The sequence below is a fragment of the Mangifera indica genome, chromosome 4, assembly GCF_011075055.1.
Source record: "Mangifera indica cultivar Alphonso chromosome 4, CATAS_Mindica_2.1, whole genome shotgun sequence".
Classification (NCBI taxonomy): domain Eukaryota; kingdom Viridiplantae; phylum Streptophyta; class Magnoliopsida; order Sapindales; family Anacardiaceae; genus Mangifera; species Mangifera indica.
In genome coordinates this window covers 18,018,794-18,041,662 of record NC_058140.1, presented here as the reverse complement: position 1 = coordinate 18,041,662, position 22,869 = coordinate 18,018,794, and the positions used below count along the sequence as shown (strand labels likewise).

The 22,869-nt window shown below is 31.5% G+C and overlaps 2 protein-coding genes and 1 pseudogene across 2 annotated transcripts; 2 read left to right on the top strand and 1 right to left on the bottom strand.

The window, feature by feature from the left end:
- Nucleotides 1-198: 198 nt before the first annotated feature.
- LOC123214358 lies at nucleotides 199-17,084 on the bottom strand (annotated as a pseudogene).
- LOC123215153 (ethylene-responsive transcription factor ERF118-like) lies at nucleotides 6,803-8,982 on the top strand. Its single transcript, XM_044635226.1, has 3 exons — nucleotides 6,803-6,926; nucleotides 7,192-7,414; nucleotides 7,504-8,982. The coding sequence occupies exon 3, from the start codon at nucleotides 7,706-7,708 to the stop codon at nucleotides 8,642-8,644; it is 939 nt and encodes a 312-aa protein (XP_044491161.1). The 5' UTR covers nucleotides 6,803-6,926; nucleotides 7,192-7,414; nucleotides 7,504-7,705; the 3' UTR covers nucleotides 8,645-8,982.
- Nucleotides 17,085-20,582: 3,498 nt separating the features above from the next.
- LOC123212824 (3-ketoacyl-CoA synthase 6) lies at nucleotides 20,583-22,490 on the top strand. The gene has a single exon (XM_044632034.1). The coding sequence runs from the start codon at nucleotides 20,685-20,687 to the stop codon at nucleotides 22,173-22,175; it is 1,491 nt and encodes a 496-aa protein (XP_044487969.1). The 5' UTR covers nucleotides 20,583-20,684; the 3' UTR covers nucleotides 22,176-22,490.
- Nucleotides 22,491-22,869: the final 379 nt, after the last annotated feature.

The window sequence follows — 22,869 nt, the reverse complement described above, 5'->3', positions numbered from 1 at the left end:
AATTTATCGTAATTTATTTGAAAAGTGTGGATTTTAAATTATCTACACATTAAGATTAATAATTTTTTTAAATAAACTTAATAGTTTATAATAAAATTAAGAATTTTAATGTTTTTTTTTAACTTGTCACCAAGGCTGGAGCCTATGGAACCACTCCTTAATCAAATTACGTTTTAACGAATCAAATTACCAACCCAATTATCTTACTGGTGTCCATGCTATGCTACATCTGCGAAGCCATAAAGAATCACATTAGGACAAGCAACATCATCATTAATTCAATTTAATTGCGAAGATATAATTAATTAATGTCTAATGACATCATGTTGTTGTACGCACTTGTTTTCATATGGGTAATTTGGAAACTTGGCTCCGAGTAGGGCTGGATTCGAGCTAAGCTGAGCTCAGGCTCGGCTCGGTCTATTTATAGTCGGCTCGAGTTCGGCTCGAGCTCGACTCGAGTTGAACTCGGCTCGGCTTGTTTACGGCTCGGTTCGATTCGTTTTTCATATCAAAACGACATCGTTTTGTGTATATATATGGATCAAAACGACGTCGTTTTGTATAAAAAATAAAAAAAAAATCTATCGAGCCAACCCGAGCCAGCTCGAGCTCGATAAAGCCGAGCAGAGCCCGGCTCATTTCGGGCTCGAACCAAGCCGAGCCGAGCTCGAGCTCGAGCTGGCTCGGCTCGAATCCAGCCCTAGCTCCGAGCATCTCAATGATTTGCTAGCAATAAGCTACTGAGCTTGAGCAAATAAGCCTACCTGATGCTTTTTTTTACCTCTATAGAGAAAGCAAGAACAGCAATTACATCGTCTATGTGAAAGCACCCCACTGTAAAGTTTGGATATTCACCTCGGAAACCTTGTAAAGAAATCATGGCATATAGCATCTTTTTCCCGCATCTTATAAATGAAACGACATTTTTTCCTAGTATATGAAGCAGAAAATGACATAAAAAACAATGGAATTCTAGCCTTTAAATCGATCCCGGAATCCTTTGCTATTCTATATTCTTTGAGTATGCGTACCAGAGCTACATAAGCCAGTGGTTGATGAAATATTTAGATAGAATTTATGCTTTTGCAATCAATGATTTGATGATTTAGTGTAAGAGATGTTACATTGTAGCGTTTGCAAAATTCAGGATCGCACCAATGTGATTCATTAAGAGGAGAAACTTGTTGAACATCATAGGTATCTTATTGAAGAGAATGAAGGGGTGAGAACAAACACTTTTCACACTTTCTGCTTTCTTGCAGGAGCTCAGTACATTCATGGTTCCCAGCTTTATGCATGGATATATCTATCAATATTGCCTGCAATGTTTTCGCATATGGGTTTTTGAATGACCCTATACCATGTTTAAATTTGTGCAGAAATCATTGTTATTGCATATGGATAGGAAACATGCATGAGTGTTGTGATCGTTTGCAACGAGTACAGGTGAGGCAGTAGGGAATACCCCATCAACATCTTGAATTGCCTCATCAAATTCAGCTTCCTTCCAGTAACAAGTCAGCTTTCAAAATTAATTAGACAAAGAAGCAGAAGATGAAATTAAGAGTAGTTTTGTAGTAAAATTACCATACTATTCATAGTCAATTCAATATATAAGAAAGTGAAAGCAATGAATTTTGCGTTGGTAAATAAGAGAAGGTGAAATTTAATGAGTAATAAATACTTACCTGGAGCTCCAACAGTTGTTCGAATAACATGGCCTTGCACAAGTAGGGTCTCTGACCAAATAGGTTGCTACGAAGCCAGTTCCACAGTATTTAGGCATCTTTCTTTTCTGAATACCTCGACCCTCTGTTTGTACACTTAGAGAAATGGTGGATTGAATAATTAAATTTAAAATAGAAAAGATAAAGATATATCATGAATTGCAGATTCTACTTTATTTTGTTTTTGAAGGGGAAGATGAGGCATTCGATCCGTATGTTCAGCTACTACTATGTTTCTGGGTTTGTGGCCTTTGAAAATTGATCAATTATCAAATAAAAACTTTCAATACTTAATTAATTAAATTTAAACCCACTTACTACTTCTAGGGGAACCAATAGGTAACATAACTTCACAATTCTTGGTGAATTCGCATATGTTCACGTGTTAATACAAATATGCTATTTATTAAGAGGTCAGCTTCAATGTCTTTTCTATCAGCGAGACAGATCTAGATGCTTTTAAAATTTCCCAAAATTATCTTCTCAAAAGGAAGTTTGCTATAAATCATTCGTCTCTCGCAACCCAAACTTCTAAGTTTGGGCCTATCCAGCGTTAGTTTAAGGAATGTATGTCCGACCCATAATTGTTCATATGCTGTGTGGGTTTTTTTTTTTTTTTAAGTTTTCTTTACACCCAAAGTTTTGTGAAAGTGACACTATCATCTACGGCAGAAGGGTGTACTATTTATTTCACATATTATAACGATAAATAATATAAAAATAATTCTTCGAATGCTGTTTGATATTTTCTAAGAAAAATTTACAGTTTTAAGACAAATCTCTAGTCTCCAGTATGGTTTTTTCTTCTTGAAGCTTTATATTTTGAGTTCCCAAAACATTTGTGTTTGTTTGAAATGGAAGAGTAACTAATAATTTTAATAATTAAAAATAATAATAATTTGAAATAAGTAAAGAACAGTGTTATATGTATCTACAAAATATAGAATTCTATATGTAACCAATGACATATCATTATGTAATTGAGTAATTTTAAATTAGAAATAAAATAATACTCAATCATATAGTCACATGTTATTATTTACGTATAAAATTATGTAAATTATTTATGCTCGTAATTGGATTGATAAATATATGAATATTAGTGTAAAGGTTTTAGTTATATATATTTTTTCACTATTATCTAATGAGATGTTAATCTTGATGCAGGATTATACTTTAAATGTTTTCTCATTATTTGTAATTTTTTTCTTTCTAATTAATCAAATTATGATAATGTATCATTATATTTGAAATATTAGTATTTAGTAGTATGATGGTAAAAATACATACTTCTAACTTTTTTTTGTGGAGTAATTGAATTTTAAAAATTTTCATGAAAGGACACTTTTCGATTTTTATATCTAATAAACCAAAATTTTACTATTTTTTATTAAATATATTAAACTATCAACTCAATTTTAATAATACTAAATAAAAATGATATAACTGAGTTTTTCCTATTAATAATATTGACAGGGTCATTTTGAATACACAATGTAACTAATTTATGTAATGGCATAGACAATTAGTACGTTAACATAAACATTTTCAGCACACAAAAACTTAAATTATAATTTTTATCCAAATTTATTTTCACAAAAACACATATAAAATAAACAAAACATTTCTAAAATAAGAAAAACTTGGTTTGTTTTGTTATTTTATAATAATAATAATAATAATTTTTTAAGTTGAATATTAAATTAATATTTAATATTGAAATATTAAATTAATTTATGAATGATCTTTAATCATTATGCTTTGTTTATTCTGAATAAATTTTATAGTTTTTATGCAAATAAATTTGAAAAAAAATTAATTATCTTGCATAACATTAAAATTATCCACACTGACCCTTAAATATTTATATTAACTAATAACTATCTATGTCATTATACATAAATAACTAGAAATTTTTATATCATTAATTTATTTTGGTGTCAGAAATTATAAAATTGAGTTCTTTAATAAAAATAAATAAATCAGTATTTTTAATATAAAAAATAAAATGGGATATAAAAAATGGCAGAATTTTGTCAATTTTAATAATTTAATCTTATCCTAATTTTTAGTTCATGTGATCATGTTGACGAACAACAACGAAATGACAGAAGACTCACAGCCGCAACATCAATCTTAAATATTATAGAGAAATTGGTTTTAATAAAGAAAAATAAATGAAAAAGGCAAGAGTAAACAAAAAAAAAAAAGAAAAAGAAAAGTTGCCACGAAACCGGCATTTTCAACCCTATTACTGACACACATCAACTGCGCGGCTCTCAATTCCATCAAAAACCAACAGATGTCAGACAGTTGTCACTATAGTGGCGCGTGTCAAAATCTGATTTGAAGTGAGGCCAACAAATTAGGCATTGTGGGCGGGAAAATGAGGCGGTGTGCTCCACGTCAGCACCTAGGGCGGGAAAACTGAAGGATACAGCCCATCCTCCTTGGTCCATTCAGCTTTACTTGCGTAACCCACTTGTCTCCCTCTCATATCCCTTTTACATGGCTATGCGTGCATGAGTGCATCTGTCATAAATAAAATGTATGCCATGATGTCCATGACCCATTCCGCCAATTGACAATATTATGTTTATTTTCAATTTTCAGTGCTACCCTTTGAATTTGAAGTGTGGAATTTTTCTACTACGCTGGTCACGACTTCAGTAAACCCAGGATGGTGTAGCCGCCACTAGTTTAGGAATTTAATGTAGGCCCCATTTTGTTAGGATGCGACTTTAAAGTAAAGGCTAAAAGTCTTATTCCCACCCAAAGATTTAGTGTATTGTCAAATTAATATTATATTAATTTTTAAAAATTAATATACTTACCTATTATTGAAATTTTATTAAAATTTTAGTTAATTCTAAAGGTAAAAATCTTATTTAATTAGTAATATTATAAAAAATAAAATCTATTTTATTTATCCACTTTAATTTTAAAAGTTAATAAATTTCCTTACCTAAGTTTTGAAAGTTAAAGTTAAAAGTTCTTATGTTTGTGCAATTTAAAATATATAAGCAACGCTTGTAATTAAAAAGCATTGAGGAGATAATAATGATAGGGTTATCATGAGTTATTAAAAAACTTATAAGGTGTATTGTTATGAACCTAAAATTAGGGGTTAGAAGGATGTTCAATATTTTATTTAGATTGGTGACGTGAGTTATGATTGAAAAAAGGGACAAAATTCATAGTCTGACCAACCTAGGGTAGGCTTTGAAAGAAAGAAGGGCCAAGATCTCTGCGCTATGCAATGGGGGGTGGCCGGTGTGGTATGGGACGTTAGATTTGAGTGTTGCTACTTACGGTGAAAGCATGGTCACGTGCTGCATGTGGTCTTCATTAACACGACCACCGCAACCTTTTAAATAATTAAAAAAATATTATAATAGATTTTATCGTTTCAATTGGAAGAAAGGTCTAAGGACCAGTCACCTTCCACTTTTCAATTGAAAATATTAACAGGGCTTCTTCTGCTGTGTCCTTTGAATCTTTAAATTTTATTTCTTTTTGGAATTGTTGGGGCTGAGCTGGTGAATATTAATTAGAACAAATTCTGGTTACATAATTAGTAATAATGATATTATTATTATTATTATTATTATTATAGCAATTGATAATTATGTAATTTGTTTTAATGTCATTATATATGGTACATTATTATAATGGGTCAGAAGTATAATAATATTTTTTAAAGTAAAATAAAAAAGAAAATAATTAAAGTGTTGATTTGACGGATGTAGGACCAAACTTGTTGAAGCAGCCCATATTTGACATAATTTTAGCCATTAATGTTGGTTGGAGCAGAAGTCACCTATTGCTTCTGGAACACCAAGTGACGAAGGGTCAATGGCTGGCCGTTAAAAACAAAATTGGTAGATTTAAAATAAGGCCAAACGGCTTACCCCAACCCAAAGTTTATTATATTGTTAGATTAATATTTGTTAATTATTAATAATTTAAATGCTTGTATATAAATAATTAAAATTAACAAAAATAATTATATTTTAAAAATACCATTATTATTTAATTAATAATATATTAAAAATAACAAAATATTATTTATTTTTTGATAAATTTAGATAACTAATTATTATTTTAAAGAGTAAATCTTAAAATATTATATTATTTTTTAGAATTTTTTTTTGATATCATTACTAATCAGTGATAATTTTGAAAAAGAAAAAAATTTAAAAGAGAAAATATAATATTTTAAAATTTAATCCAAACAAATTATTAATTTTTTAAATATATAAAGATAAAGAAATAGTATTAATTAATTTAATTAATTTTAATAACTTATAGATAAATATTTATATTTTTAATAATTAATTTATATTAATTTGAAAATACAATCTACTTGAGACGGGATAAATACATTGGCTTGAAAAAATAATTACAAATTTAGTGGCACACGCCAGCTCTTCCTATGGATACAAAAGATTAATTCATTTGTCATCAGAATAATCAGGTTAAGATGCTAAAATAATAAAAAATACAATAAATGTAATGAAACGGTAACGTTTTAGTAAAAATATCACATGTGTTGACTTTTAGGCCAAAAGATAGATATGGCCAAATTCTAATAATAAAAAATCAACACGAGAATTTCCTAGTAAACTAATGAAGAAAAAGACATGAAATTCCAACACGCAATGCAATTTCGGGAAATTTTGTAAAGATGTGATCTAATTTTGTAATGTCATTATTGCTAATTTACACGTCGACAGAAAAGTCCTCGACAGTACGTCGGCAATGGCAATGTGGCGATTATCAAATATAAAGCCGCAAAGATAAGCACGCTTCTTAAGACGCGCGTGCATAAGACTCTATCTATTGGGCCAGCAGAACCGTTTGATTGGAAAATGAAAACACGCACATGTATGATGGATATGTCAGTGTTGGAGAGCATGATATGCATGACATGGTGGATAGTACGATCATGCATGATGAATGTACATAGTTAATTATGGTGAGCTATTCCATTGCCATGCCAGCTAAGAAAAAGTAAAAACTTGTGTAAAGAAAGAAAATTGTATTTAATGCTAAATCTGACTGCCTTTGGGAAGGTGAAAGGTCAGGCTAAGAGTGAAGGCAAAGCAGTGCTGAAAAAATATCGAAGAGAAAGAAGAGAGAGACAGAGACGTGGAAGACTAGAATAAGAGTGAAAAGCTAGTGAGATAAATCAAGGTATTTATTTTAGATATTTCTTAAATTTATTTGATAAATAGTATAATATTTTTATCTGAGGTATTGAGATTTGCTATAAATTCAGCATCATTCGGCGAAATTGCCTTTTACGTTGTTACAATTAACTGCCCTTATTTCAGGTTGTAGAAGGGGAGAGAATTAAATCATAGCCATAGATTTTTTATCCTCTTTGTTTCCTGCCTGCTATCATCTGTATGTGCCAGTATCTTATCGATTGTTTACTCTTTGTTGTTTGATTGAGCAGCCAAGGGTAAGGGAGCGGTGGGTTTTGTGTGAGTGAGAGTGTTGAGTTGTGGGTTTTGTGTTGAGTTGTGGAGTGGATTTATGTCGGCTGGGTTTGATTTGGCTTTGATTGGGGCTCCGTTGATTGCCGCTGCCGTTGCTCTCTGTTGTATGCTTCTCTGCTCTTTCAGGCAGAGGTTGAATCTGGTGTTCCCATCTGTTTCGATGCGTTTGATGCCAAGAAGGTCGTTTTCTTTTTCATTTTCACAAATTTCTCTTAAATCTATTATACTGTTACTGAATCTGAGATGGGGTTTTATGTGGGTTTTTGCAGGACTTGTTCTGGAGTGGAGTGTTTTGACGATTTTCACATAAAACAACGATTCTTCTATCTTTTCTTGTTTTTGAGAGGGGATTTCACTTGATACAATTCTGATAAACTGAAATCTTGTTTTGTTATTTTCCCTATTTATTTTTTCTTTGTTTTTGGGCATTTTGAGGGGGTTTTTGGTGTGCTTTATTTACTCCTCGTAAAGATGCCGGAGTTTCGAAAGCAGAATTTTAATCAAAACAAGAAAAGATTTTGCGGAGAGTCTCAAATTACCAGGAAAGTCCGTGTAATTTGTGATGATCCGTACGCTACCGATTCATCTTCAAGCGAAGATGAATCTGAGAGAAATGACTCCATAGTCCAAAAAAGGAAGCGGTTCGTTCGTGAGATTCATATACCGCTTGGCCCAGCTTTGGTCACGCCGGAGGCTGAGAGTTCTCTTGACAGTAACAACTTTGTCAAAGACCCCTCAAAGAAGAGGAAATCGCCCGTATCAACAATACCGTCTTCGTCATCGGAGAAGCCAAAAGGCGTTAGACAACGAAAGTGGGGCAAATGGGCCGCTGAGATTCGGGACCCATTTAAGAAAGGCCGGATTTGGTTGGGTACTTACAACACTAAAGAGGAAGCAGCCAAAGCTTATGAGCTCAAAAGAATTGAATTCGAAACTAGAGCTGCTGCGGCCGTCGCTAATGAGCAGAGCAACGTCTCCTCTAAAAGTGACATGTCATCATCTTCACTCGTGGCATCTAATTCCCACACCGAAAACAATCCTGATGTTGTTTCCTCTGAAGACTTTGAAAGTGTTTTGTTTCATAATTCACCTGCTTCAGTTCTTGACCTGGATACTTCTGCTTCAAATCTCACTACCGATTGCAATGGTGATTTATTTAAAGAAGAATTTGATACCAATTTTGAAGACCTTGAAATACCCTTGTGTTTAATGGAGCAGCCGTTTGAAGAACAGTTGGGCAATTTCTTCAATGACGATTTTGAGCAGCTATTTGGTGATTTTTGTGTTAATGGGGTTGAAGGTAACGAATCTAGCGAGCTTCCTGATTGTGATTTCGAGTTGGATTTTGGCAATTTGGACTTTGCTTCCTTAGAGGAGCAAGCATTCCCCCTCAATATAGCTTGCCTTTAAGTTTTGCAGATAGGAATAAGTATTATTATTACTACTATTATTATAATTATTTCTCTTAATTTATTAAGAAGATATCTAAGGGACTGTAAGATGAGTTCTTGAGAATGGGTTTTGTTTTGTTTGTGCGTGAGTGAGTTACAAGTTGTTTCGTTTTGTTGAGAAAAGAGATGTGTGAGGAAAATGATCTGATGATCCTTCTGGGTTTTTTTGTGCTGTTAGAGCCGTCCAGAGGGTCCTCATTTTGTTTCCAATTCATTGAGAGTTTTGTTCATTTCTTCATCTCTTTCTCCTTGTGTCTTACGTTACTGTTATATGAAATGAACTTTCTATAATTGCAACTTTCTTCCATTTGCTTTTTATGTAATGAAAACATAAGCATTTAATTCTGATATTGCTTGTACTGGAAACATGTCTGATAATTAGAAATACCTAATACTTTTAATGCTTTTATTTATTATTCTATCTCTTTGTTTTAACTAAAGAAACAGGGTGACTGACATGAGGTTAAGCAATATGGTATTAGACTCTAGGCAGAAAATGTTGAGTCATGAAAACGAGAAAGACTTATAGAAGAGGTCTTTTGAAGCTAGCCGGATTCCAATTCACCTCTTATCTATTAAAGAAATTTATGAATTTGTCGCTTTGCTTGTGTTTGGGGACGAAGCTTCATCCTTCACCCTGTATGGTAGCTCCAGCAATTGCTTCTATATTGTTAATTTTTTTTAATCTTTTTTAAACTTTTGGATCTCACTGCTTGTTAATTGCGATATCAACTCGAATCTCGAGTGAAATAGACAATTCAAGAGTCCAACTGCTCAAGTGAGAAGTCATTACTCTTATATTTTTCGTCATATGAGGATTCTCGTTAGCATCAATTAATGGGGGATCAAATGTGTGCTTTGGTTATGGTAACTCTTTCTTAGGTTGTTGCCGCATGGGTAGGTGATGCTATTAATTTTGTACCAATTCTATTTGTGTTTCTTAATTTTAAACGTCTTGGTTTATTCGCTAGTCAAACAAAAGAGAGTGTGCAGGCTGTAAAATTTGAATGAGTGCTCTTGCCTCTGGGTACGAGTCTTTACTCGAAAGACGAGTGGGTAGGTGGGTAGAGGTTGGATTGGATGTAATTGCCCTTGTTGGTAAAAGTTATTCTTTGTTATATTTTTACAGGGCGTTATTTTTTCGGCATCAAAAGCCTGGCTAGCCAATGCGCAGTAAGTAATTTATGGTTCAAAATAACACAAAAACTTGGGGTGACCTAGGTTTGTTGGTCACTTCCTACTTCCTAGTTCAACCAGATAAACGGAATTCCTACTATGATGAAATCACACCTCATCACTTTATTATTTTGTCTTTTTCGGGGAAGAACATACAATAGTTATCTTCTTATCCTGCCAACATGTTTTCCTTTTTCAAATGAAAACCACCTGTAACCAACCCAATAATCATTTTAAAAAGGAAGATCAAATAATGCATTGCTCGTATTTCTATTTCTCTTTATTTGTTTGATTTAATGACATTGTAAATGTTATTTTGATCAAGACTCTTCTAAATGTGTGATAGTGAGTGAAATAAATGAAGGAATATGATTAGATAAAAAGTAGCCAAAAAATTGACAAACAAACAAACTCACTCTTTTGATTCTTTGGCATTTTAAACCATTAAATTGGTAGGAATCTTTTCGTTCATTGAATTATTCAAGTCCAAAAGCAAACCCATTCTTTCCCACATCTTATTCTCCTGCCACTATTATATATATTAATATTATCCTTCCATGGCTGGAGGGCTGCATTGTAATTGAATGATAAGAAAAAAGCATCTCACACCTTTATTATCTTAATATTTTTGAAGTAGTCAATCGGAAATTATTTATTTAATTAGTGAGTTAGGTAGCGTAGAGATTAGAATTGTAAGATTTATTCCAGAAAAAGTTTAGTTGGGGGGATGTGGTTGAATTTTGCAGGAAAATTTTTCACTGCTAAGACGAATTGATTGATGGGTTGATTGAACTGTCATTTGAAGACTTCTCTTGTCCATTAATAGATTTTCAAACCCATTAGAATGGGTCATAAGTGCAAAGACTTCCATTAACAATTGGAAAGATTATAGTTTGATTGATGACCATTAATTCTTCCCATTTTCATACTCAGTTAAGTTTGGTACAAATTATGTCATTATCATTCCCCACTATGAGCTATTGTTTTTTGCAGAAAAGGTTCTTCCTTGCCTCTGAAAATATGGTAATGTATTCATTGGCTTTTGGAAAAACTGCTCACCAGGATGCTGTTGTTGGGAGTTTATGAAGACAGACGCACGATAAATTCATTAGAAAGAGAGAAAAGTAGTATGAGCACACCAAGTCCAAAGTTTTGATTAAAATAATTAAAAGCAATTCTTGGCTTTTGAAAAATCACAGCAAGTGATGGAGAGTTGAACCAAACAGCAGGAATAAAAGATATATAATTAAGAATGTTCCAAATGAAGTAGCTAAAATTTTGTAGAGTCGTCCGATTTTGTCCTTCAGTTGCCATAATCGATGACTAATCCTAGTGCATATCAAAATAGAACATCCCATATTGACCACATCCCTAATCGTTTTTAATTAAATTTCAAATAAATTAACCTTATGGAATAAACCCTGTATATACAATCAATTGATATAAAAAGGGTATAAATCATTATATATTATTATATAATCAAATATTAATTTATTTTTAATTTAAAATTACTCAATCATATAATTATAAATCAATATTTATACCAGTATGTGTACCCGTTAATAATATGTGAGGTGTTATTGGATAAGGTTAATAGAAATTTTGAATGAAATTTAATAAATATGAAGATTAAGAAGTTGAACGATGAAAAGGTAAAGAAGTTAATAAGTTAATAGTAAAATTTAATATCTTCTCCTCTTAACCCCTTTGAGTAGGGCTTTTATTTTCATTTGAACACTTTTTTTTTTGTTTTTTGTAAGAGCTATCTCAATTTCTTTTTATCTATAAAGTCTTCTTCAAATTCATCTTGCCACAACTTTCAACACTCCGTAATCCTCTATTATTCTTCATCTCAAAGTTTCCATCTAAATTTGATAATTGAATCTCTATCATTTAATGTTCATTCAATTAAATACACACTATTATGATATAATTTTAACCGCAATAATAGTAGAATGTGCAATTAAACCATAATGTTGTTGCGAACTATTTTAAATACACTAAACTAAACTAAACTTATTAAAGTTCAACCTCTTGAAGAATATTGTTATTATTCAATAAATTTAGAATTATATACAAAGCCATGTTCCTTTAATATGTTTGATTTAATTGACTATAATCCATTAAGGTTGCCCACTAAAAGTATAAATTGTATGTCGATCCTAGAATATAAGTAAAGAAAGTGAGTGTGTAGTTGGACCATGAACACCAACGAGTTACTTATAATAAAGGAGCATAATGTGCACTAAGAGCATATTGTGGTCACCAATATCTTTTGTTATGGTAGGATCACTATCAATATCATTAATTGAACCGAAGTTGAGAGTTACTTGTTGCTAGAAGAGATTTAGAGCCGAAGTGAATTGCCTGTAAATGAGTGTGAGTTCTGATTCGTAGCCATCAAGGTTGCATTTCATTTTAGAGTGCGGTATTGGTAAACTTAAATTTTGGAAGTTCAGTTGGAGGCTGAGATAGGCTCCAATGAGTGGTCAGTGATAACCTACTGAGTCAACATCTGTTAGTGAGCAAAAAGTATGAGGCTTTGCAAAAAAATTCAGAAACCCTAGCAATAAATTGTAATGGCATCCAAGAAGTTGAGTCTACATTTGAAGGTTTTGGGGGGTGGTTGGTGGTATTGTCAATTCGACAATGGGTGCGGATGGCAGTGGTGGTCCATGGTGGTGTTATGATGGTTTTTTGAAATATATTGTAAACAAATAGTTTTTTCATTTTAATATTATTATTAAAAGGATATTTTCATCTTTTATTTATTTCTAACCTAAAATATAACAAATTTTACTAACAAAATTTAATAGAATGTGGGAGTTTGTTCTTTTTCATCTTTAAGGATGTGAATTTATCGTTTTAATATATTTTGGATGGGAAATAATAATTCTCCCTTAATTTATTTGTAACTTGTTTAAGAAGTGTGGATTTTAATTATCTACACTATAAGATTAATAATTTTTTTAATAAATTTAATAAATTATAATAAAATTAAGAATTTTAAAAATTTTAATGTTTTTTTTTTTTAACTTGTCACCAAGGCTGGAGCCTATGGAACCACTCCTTAAGAATTTTAATGTTTTAATAAACATTGCTCTAGCAGAATAACTAATAATCGTTCCCTTCAGAAAATAAAGTTAAAATTCAACTATGAAAACCTAATAAAAGCACATTATTATTCTAATTATCTTAAGGTAATACTGAATATGAAGTTTTCAGGAGAGATCGTGGATCACTTCTCCTGGAAAAACCCAACCCAATTATCTTACTGGTGTCCATGCTATGCTGCGTCTGCGATGCCATAAAGAATCACATTAGGCCAAGCAACATCATCATTAAGTTCAATGATAATTGAACCGATCAAGACATAAATTAAGTAATTAATGTCTAATGACATCAATAGTAGCACGCATTTGCTTTCATAAGGGTAATTTGGATACTTGGCTCTGTCCAGCTCAATGATTTGCAATCAATGAGCTGCTGAGCTTGAGCAAAAAAACCTACCTGATGCTTTTTGCTTTTTTTCTCCATGGAGAAAACATGAGCAGCAATTACATCATCTATGTAAAAAGAACCCCACTGTAAGGTTTGGATATTCACCTCGCAAACCTTGTAAAGAAGTCATTGAATATGGCATCTTAGTCTTAAATGTTTTCTCAATCTTTTTCCCTTATTTTTTATGCAAATGAAACAGCATTTTTTTCCTGGTATATGATCCAGAAAATGACATAGCGTTTGCAATATTGAAAGGAGAAACTTGTTGAACATCATAACTTATTGAAGAGCAGCATGAAGAGGTGAGAATTAACAACTCTTTTCACACTTTTTGCTTCCTTGCAGGAGCTTTTTACATTCATGGTTCCCAGCTTTTTGCATGGATATATCAATAAATGTCGCCTGCAATGTTTTCACATTTGGGTTTTTGAATTACCCTATACCATGTTTAAATTTGTGCAGAAATCATTGTTGTTAAATCAAACAACAGGATCCACTTTCACAGATAATTGTTAGACAAAAAACATGCATGAATGTTTCAACATCTTGATGGCCTCATCACATTAAGCTTCCTTTGAGCAACAAGTCAGCTTTCAGAATCTTTAGTCTCTCCTTTTTGGCTTCATTAAAATCCTAGAGGTAACTAACCTTATCCAAATTTTCTGTCCAAAATTAATGAAACAAAGAAGCAGAAGGTGAAATTAACAGTAGTTTTGTAGTAAAATTACCATACTTGATTTCATTATCAATTCAACATAAAAGAAAGTGAATTTTGAGTTGGCAAATAAGAGAGTGTGAAAGTTAATGAGTAGGTTGCTATGAAGCCAGTTCCCAGAGTTACACAGTTTGTGCACTTACTTAGATATGGTGGCTTGAATAATTAGATTATATATCATGAATTGCAGATTCTACCTTATTTTCTTCGTTCTGTTTTTTAAATGGTAGACGACCCATTCGGCCCGTATGTTCTGCTAAAAGTCCATTCCTGGGTCCGTGGCCTTTGAAAATTGATAAATTATCCCATAAAAACTGACTTCCAACACATAATTAATTAAATTTAAACCCACTGGCTACTGCTAGGAGAAACCCATTGATGGAGTTGTTTGCCATGATAAAACTTTTTTTTTTTTTGCATAACGGATGCAATTACGTACTTGTAACAGCTACTAATTTGAGATATAATAATAATATGTCATTATATTATTAATTAATTTTGAATTAAAGATAAATAACTCTTAATCATATGGTAATATATTATTATTAATACCCAAATTTAAACTCATTATAAGTATACATAGAATTACTCAAAGGTAAATTATAATTCAGAAATTTCTGTTTGACATGAATTTTAATTGATGCTTGATATATTATTACTATCGAGTAAATGGGGTGTCAATTTTTGATTTAGAGTAAACCCATTGGGTTAAATAGTTATTCTATTATGACCATATATTTCTAGCAAGAATGGTAAATAATAGTGCTACTAAATGGAGTTGTAAATTTTAGAAAGAAACCCTATAAAATTATGCTGGAATAGATTACTAAAAATGTTCTTTTAGGACTCAAATTAAAAAGTAATTTATTTATATGTGGTTTGGTAACTAAGACATATGACAAGAGAGCAATTTGAATCTTAAAAAAGGGTCTTATAAGTAATTTTGCCACTTTTAACATCTCCAAATCACAGCTCCTGGGCTTAACAGTTAACATGCCATGCAAGAATGGCTAAGCTAAAAAGTGAAACGCCATAATAAGATGGATTAAATAGGAGAGTTTATTGGTGAGTTTGTCATATGCTTACATGTTAATACAAATTTCAACATTTTATTAAGAGGTCAGCCAATGTCTTTTCTATCACCGACACAGATTTAGATGCTTTTAAAATTTGCCAAAATCATCTTCTTGAAAGGAAGTTTTGCTGTAAATCATTCGTTTTTCAGCAGCCCAAACTAATGCGTTAAGTTTGGGCCTAGCTTGCCTAAGTCTAAGGAATGTGGGTCAAACCCATGTTCGATTGTTCATATATTGTGTGTGGTTTTTCACCTGTTACGCCCCAAAGTTTTTCATCCGATACTTTTTGTTTCCATGTTAAATGTCATTGAATTGAGGGAAAATATATGACAAATTTGAGAATTGGTCTAGTACAACATGTTAGTGTGGTATGAAATGAAGAGTAGGCACGAATGAGTTTGAAATTTATTAGAAATCACTGAATCTAGGGTTTTTATCTATTTAGTATAATTAATTCAAATCGACAGAATAAAGAAAAGGCTAACTTCTCACAAAATACCCAAGATATAAGTTTATAAAATTTCCCCTTAAAGTGAAGAAACAGAGATTTAATCTATTTCATTTTAAGATCTTCATTTTTTTTTATTGAAGTCCATTGTCAATCCCTTTGGTTTATCCAAGAATTTGGTACAGTTTTGATGTGATTTTGAAGTAATCAAAGGTGCATGGTATTTTAGCCATTCTAAGATGCTATTCATAAATAATCAATGTAATGGTTTATGAAAGCTTTACTGAATAAGAGACCACATAAACATTCCTTTAATAATAAATAAGGCAATAAACTTTATACAAGTGATTAATTTGAGCAAAAAATTGAATGGGCCTGCTCTTAATTGGTGATAAGATAAATTTGAAAGAGTAGAAGAGACATAGCTTTCTTTCTTTTTCTGGCTAAACCAAATTTTATTACTTTGAAGTTGATGATACGAAGGGTGGGGACACATATATCTACAACTACACTAGTGGTTGGTTGGAGGATAATCGGTTGAGCCCTCAAAAATTAAAATCAAAATTTAATACAAAGGTAGTTGTGCGTCCAAACAATTTGCAAAAGGCAAAAAAAGACTTGTCCCATCCGAGGTTTGATGTAATTATGAATTGATATCTGTCAACTTTTAAAAATTTAAAATCTCTTAAATAAGATTTTTTTGTTAAAACTCTTAATTAAATATAAGAGTAAAATTATTATTTCACTAATAATATTAAAAAAATATTGAATGGTCATAAATTTATCTCTGCTAAAATATTTTTAATTTTAAAAAGTGTTTATTTCCCTCCAAACCTAGGTTTTTTTTCCTACTCTTTAGCCATCAGTCCTCCAACGACATCCTCTTCTCACCATTATATCTCTGTTCAATTGGCTGACCGTTTCTCACTATTAAAATTGTTCGATCGGCCAGTTCACTATCGAAATTACACAAAGAGACAATATCTCTTCCCACAATGAAGAGACGATATCTCTTCGTTTGATAAAGAGATGTTGTCTCTTTATTCAAAGAGGAAGAGATGGTCTCTTCTTCCTTCTCAATGAATAAACATTGTCTCTTCATGCAATTTTGATGGTGAGAGAGGGTCGGTCGACTAAACAGAGGTAAAAGGATATCACTAGAGGAATGATGGTTAGAGAAGGGAGAAAAAAAACTTAGGTTTACGAGAAAATAGTGATTTTTTAAAACTAAAAATATTTTAATAAAAGTGAATTATGACTTTTTAGAATTTGAGAGAGAAAGATGATAAATTATATATTTTTTAATATTATTATTAAAATTATAATTTTATCTTTATATTTAATTAAAAGTTTTAAAAAAAAAATATTCATAAATGAGATTTTAAGCTTTTGAAAAATTGCGAACATAAATTTAGAATTATATCTAACCTTGAGTGAGAACAAGCCCCTTTGGCCTTTGCAAAACTGTCAAATCCAACTTCATTGGAATATTAACATCTTGGAGGAAACAAGACAAATCAAGCTATGCACTTCAACTCCTAACCCTAATGAGTAGATTTAGGTGGCAGGGGGACCATGCAAAGAAATTGCAAATTATTATGCAAGTTTTCTGTTTAATTTTTTCATACAATAATATAACTCATAATTAAGGACACTAATATTCATATGTAGTGTAATTATGTAGAGGTAGATAGAGGTTGCGTTTTAATGTTAAATTTCGTGTAACTTTAGTTGCAAAATGTAATGCATACTTTTATACTAGCACCAACTACAAAATAGGCTGGTTGGTTGAAACCATACCATATTAATAGAAAAAGTGCGCTTGGAAATTTTCTTATCTTGGTTAACGTTAACTTAAATTTTGGATAATAAAATTAGATAACTAAATAGTTCAATAGCATATTATAAATAGACTTAAAATTTAAAAATAATCAATAAAAATAAATTTAATATATTTTTTATGTTATGATTTGAGCGGATGGTTTAGTATAAACTTTTGAGTTATTAAACTTATAAACTTTTATAAATTAATCATGTCTCATCTTTGAAACTCTAATACTATAACTTTTTGGGGGCGTTTGGTTCCTGGTTTTTAAGATTACCTTGATAATCTATCTTTTATTCCTTTGTTTGGTTTGTCAGTAATAAAAGATTACAGTAATCTTCTATTATCAATGCTGACGTGACAGATAATATAGGTGGTAATCTGATTACCACCTTCACTTTAGGTATTTAAATATTACCAAGGTAATCTTGATTTTATTATAATTATATTATTATTTATTAATTTTTTGAAATAAAAATAAATTTATTTTTAATTAATATGATAAATAATATAAAAAATATTTAAAAATAATTATATTCAAAGGCATTTAAGTAAAATAATTTATTAGTAATATTTTATTACCTTTAACCAAACACAATAATTATTTATACTTACTAAATTTTATTAAATATAGTAATCATTTATACCCAGTAATCTTCTAAATAATTTATTTTTAAGGTAATCTTTATATTTTAGTAATAAAATATTATCCAAACCAAACGCATCCTTTTAGTTAAATGTTATTGTCGGTGAGGTTTCAAGAGTAAAAGATTAACCATGATATATAAATAATTTTAAGGTGATTCTTAAAAATTTTATAGATTTAGAGTTATGGTTTATAAAAGTTTTTCTATAATCTTAATTTTAATTATGTATTTACATTAAATCTATAATTTAGTATTCTATATGTTACGCGCATTTATGATTGATTAGATTTAAAACTATCACTCAAATCAAAATAAATATTTACCAGCAAATATATGTGTAAAGTAGAACTTGTATCAATGAATATTGGAAAAAGTCACATTAGAATAAGCAACCTTACGATGGGATATGGAATCGTGACCAGGCCACTAAATAATTGATGAGTTAACTCATCTGAGCTATTCCATCTAATATCTTTTTAGCAGTAATTGCAGAGTTAATTTGGTGTAGTTGTTGGGTACGGCAAAGCCTCTCTTGATTTAATAGTTTTTGTGGGTTAATAATGGAGACATTAATTAAATTTTAACGTAAAAAATCTTGAATTATTGTATGGTATCTACTCAACATGTGGCTTAGGATTGGCCATTGCTATATATATAGTTTCTAATTGCAAAATTATTGAAAATTTGTTGTCCACTTAAATTAATATACACAGAGCAAAAGGATATTTTTTTAACCATCGAAGATGTGGTGTTCAGATATTTCATTAAACTTGTATGTTCATTTGATTGAAAGAGTATATATATTGTTAAGATCGTTACACATTAGAGGTTGTTGAATACAACGTCTCCAATTTTGATTAAATGTAAAACATGTTATTTGATCGGTTTAATCACTTTATATTTAATGTATTATAGAAACAATATCTTTTTTCTATTTATTAAATATGACAAAAATAATTGATCAACAATATAATGATCATACCGAATTGCTTAATCTGATGATTTGAATATCTTGTGAGTGAATACACGATTATACTTAATTAACTGAATGTCTTCTTGCTTAAATAATCTATGTCCACGTTAAGCAAATACACTTGTTTAGGTAACGTAAGTTATCAATATTCTCTTGACATGGACAATCTATATTTCTATGTCCAAGCATTAGGTCATTGATGAAATATAAACCGGCATATACCTCCAACTAACCACAAGATTAATGAAAGCCGGTGCAGTTGATATCACAAGTGATTATGAATACAATGGATTATCATTAATGCAAAGTGTTGAGAGACAATTACTGTAGCTATCGTTCAGTTTAGTTGGCACCATTTTGTTCAGCATATTTGCTTTTGCACTTCGTTCCACTTAACGTCGCATCACTCTCAACATTTTTGGGCCACCTTCGACCTTCGTCTTTCAAATTGAAGAATCTTTTTAGCTTAAGAATGATGCTAAATTTGTATATTTTTTACTGAAGCAATTACTGACTTTGACTTTTCCTTTTATCTTCACACCACAGACACAGCTACAGCCGAAGCAATTACTGACTTTGACTTTGACTTTGACTTTTCCATTTATCTTTTTGCTACATTAATTTAATCCCAGATTTTGTCGAGTTCCTGTTGTAGAAGTCAAGGTCAATTTAGTTATCCTTAATTTTCATTCAAAATTTTTATCCTCCAGCCAACTGCTGTACTGTCCAGTTTGCTTAAATTTACCTATGGCTGGCAGTTATCACTTACTAGAGATAGCATGTATGAACATACTAAAATGAAGATTATACCACTTTTAGAAATAAAATAAAATATAAAGATATTATAATTTAATTAGTTTTGAACTACTATCTAAGCATTTGTAAAAGATTCATAATATAATATATAATTATTTTGAACAATATATATATATAAATAAATAATTGAAAGAGTATATGAATAGAAGTAAAAATATCGATTAAAAAAATTTTTATTAAGTAAACCTTATTATAAATGAATAAGATAGCATGTAAAATTATAAAAAAATTTAGTATTAATGAGAAAAAAATAATAAGCGAATAAATATTTTATTGATATAAATACTATTTTAATAATTAATTATTTGTAATTTTGTTAAAATTAAATAAATTTATAATTTTAACAAACAAAAAATGATTGTTAAAAGATTTTAACGATAAAAAAAATTATATTATCGCCTGTTTTTAATGTTGGAGTAAAAACATATTTTTCCTTTATTAAAGGTTTTTTTTTTAATGTAATTAATATAAATGAGTGAATTTTGATTGTAGTTATAATTATATTCAATTTTTAAGTGGGGAGAAACTAGAGGGATGTACCAAAAATCCTGAAGATCGGCAGGGTTGGTTTAGGTTGAACCAGAAAAATAAAAATGAAAGAGTTGTGAAATATTAATGGCAAGTTAAGTGAGCGTTGAGTGACGTGTAGTCCTTCATTTAATCCTCCCATCTGCCTCTTCACTGGTCCCGGCCCCGTTGCCTTTAAATTCCTACCTTCACTACTCCGATTGCCCTCAATCCTTTCTCATCTTTCTTCCACCACCAACATTTCTCTTCTCTCTTTCATCTCAAACTACTAATACTACTACTACTTCCACAACAATGCCTCAAATCTTGCCGGACTTCTTGAGTTCTGTTAAACTCAAGTATGTTAAACTTGGTTACCAGTACCTTGTCAATCACTTTCTTTACCTCTTACTTGTGCCCGTCATGGTAGCCATTATCCTTGAGGTTCTTCGTTTAGGCCCTGAGGAAATTGTTAATCTTTGGCGGTCGCTTCACTTTGATCTTGTTCAGATTCTTTGTTCTTCTTTCCTCATCATTTTTGTTGCCACTGTTTATTTCATGTCGAAGCCGAGAACCATCTATTTGGTGGACTATGCTTGTTTCAAACCTCCGGTGACCTGCCGTGTCCCCTTTGCCACGTTCATGGAGCACTCCAGGCTCAACTTGAAGAACAACCCTAAGAGTGTTGAGTTCCAGATGAGAATTCTTGAGAGGTCAGGGCTTGGTGAAGAGACTTGCTTGCCTCCGGCTATTCACTACATTCCTCCAACTCCAACGATGGAGGCTGCAAGAGGAGAGGCTGAGCTTGTTATCTTCTCAGCCATGGATTCTTTGTTCAAGAAAACTGGTCTTAAGCCTAAAGACATCGACATTCTTATAGTGAATTGCAGTCTTTTCTCTCCAACACCATCCTTATCAGCTATGGTGATTAATAAATACAAGCTCAGAAGCAACATTAAAAGCTTCAATCTATCCGGCATGGGATGCAGTGCAGGGGTTATTTCTATCGACTTAGCTCGTGATCTTCTTCAAGTGCATCCAAATTCTAACGCAGTAGTAGTGAGCACAGAGATCATCACACCAAACTACTACCAAGGAAATGAAAGAGCCATGCTTCTTCCAAACTGCCTCTTCCGAATGGGTGGAGCGGCCATCTTGTTATCGAACCGAAGATCCGAGAGTCACCGGGCTAAGTACCGCCTGGTTCATGTTGTTCGCACCCACAAAGGCGCAGATGAAAAGGCTTACCGTTGTGTATTTGAAGAAGAAGACAAAGAAGGCAAAGTAGGGATTTCATTATCCAAAGATCTCATGGCAATAGCAGGAGAGGCTTTAAAATCCAACATCACAACAATTGGACCTCTTGTCCTTCCTGCATCCGAACAACTCTTGTTTCTTTTAACTCTTATTGGCCGTAAAATTTTCAACCCCAAGTGGAAACCTTACATCCCCGATTTCAAGCAGGCTTTTGAGCACTTTTGTATCCATGCGGGTGGAAGGGCAGTCATAGATGAATTGCAAAAGAATTTGCAGCTGTCAGCAGAGCACGTGGAGGCCTCCAGAATGGCACTGCACCGATTTGGAAACACATCTTCTTCGTCCCTCTGGTATGAAATGAGCTATATTGAATCAAAGGGGAGAATGAAAAAGGGAGATAGAATTTGGCAGATTGCTTTCGGTAGTGGGTTTAAATGCAACAGTGCAATTTGGAAGTGCAATAAAACCATCAAGACACCAGTCGATGGCCCTTGGGCGGACTGCATTGATCGGTACCCAGTACATATTCCAGAAATTGTCAAGCTTTAAGGCCACAAAATGTATGACAAAAGGAAAAAGATTAAGAGAAAAACCACTAAAAGTCATAATATTCGTCCGGGATCTGCATTTACTTCTCTCCAGCTGCATGTATTAATTCTTAATGGTCTTCTCATCCTTCTTCTATGATCTCTTTATTTTTCTTTCTTTGCAATTATTATGTATCTGCGTATATAGAAACCGCAACGCCCCTTCTTGTGTTTAATGTCTCAAATATGTAAGAAAGAACATATCGAAACTGCTGTTATTTCAGTAAAAACAAGAAGTCTTTGAAATAAACCCGACATGGGAAAATGTTGCGTTTCATTGATGATTAGTTGACTGAACTTGTTATTTGAGTTGTGTATTGGCTCTACACGGAAAATATGGTAAAATTGATCTAATTTAGCAAGCCAAGATGTTTAATTTTATCTGTCTATTCATTTTATTAATTGTCCGGTGGAGTTGTCAATTTTCTTTTTATTCTTTCTTTATCGCAGCTGATCTATATTTATTATTAGACACTTCCAGCTTCCATCTAAAAGCATTAATAATTTACGCCAACGAAATTTGTTACATGTAGTTTTGGATATCTAATTAAATATTAAAATAATTATCTTTATATGATTTATTATTATTTTATTTTTAATTTGAAATTAAGCACAGATAAGATTGTTCTAATTTATACACTGTGTAAAAGAAATTA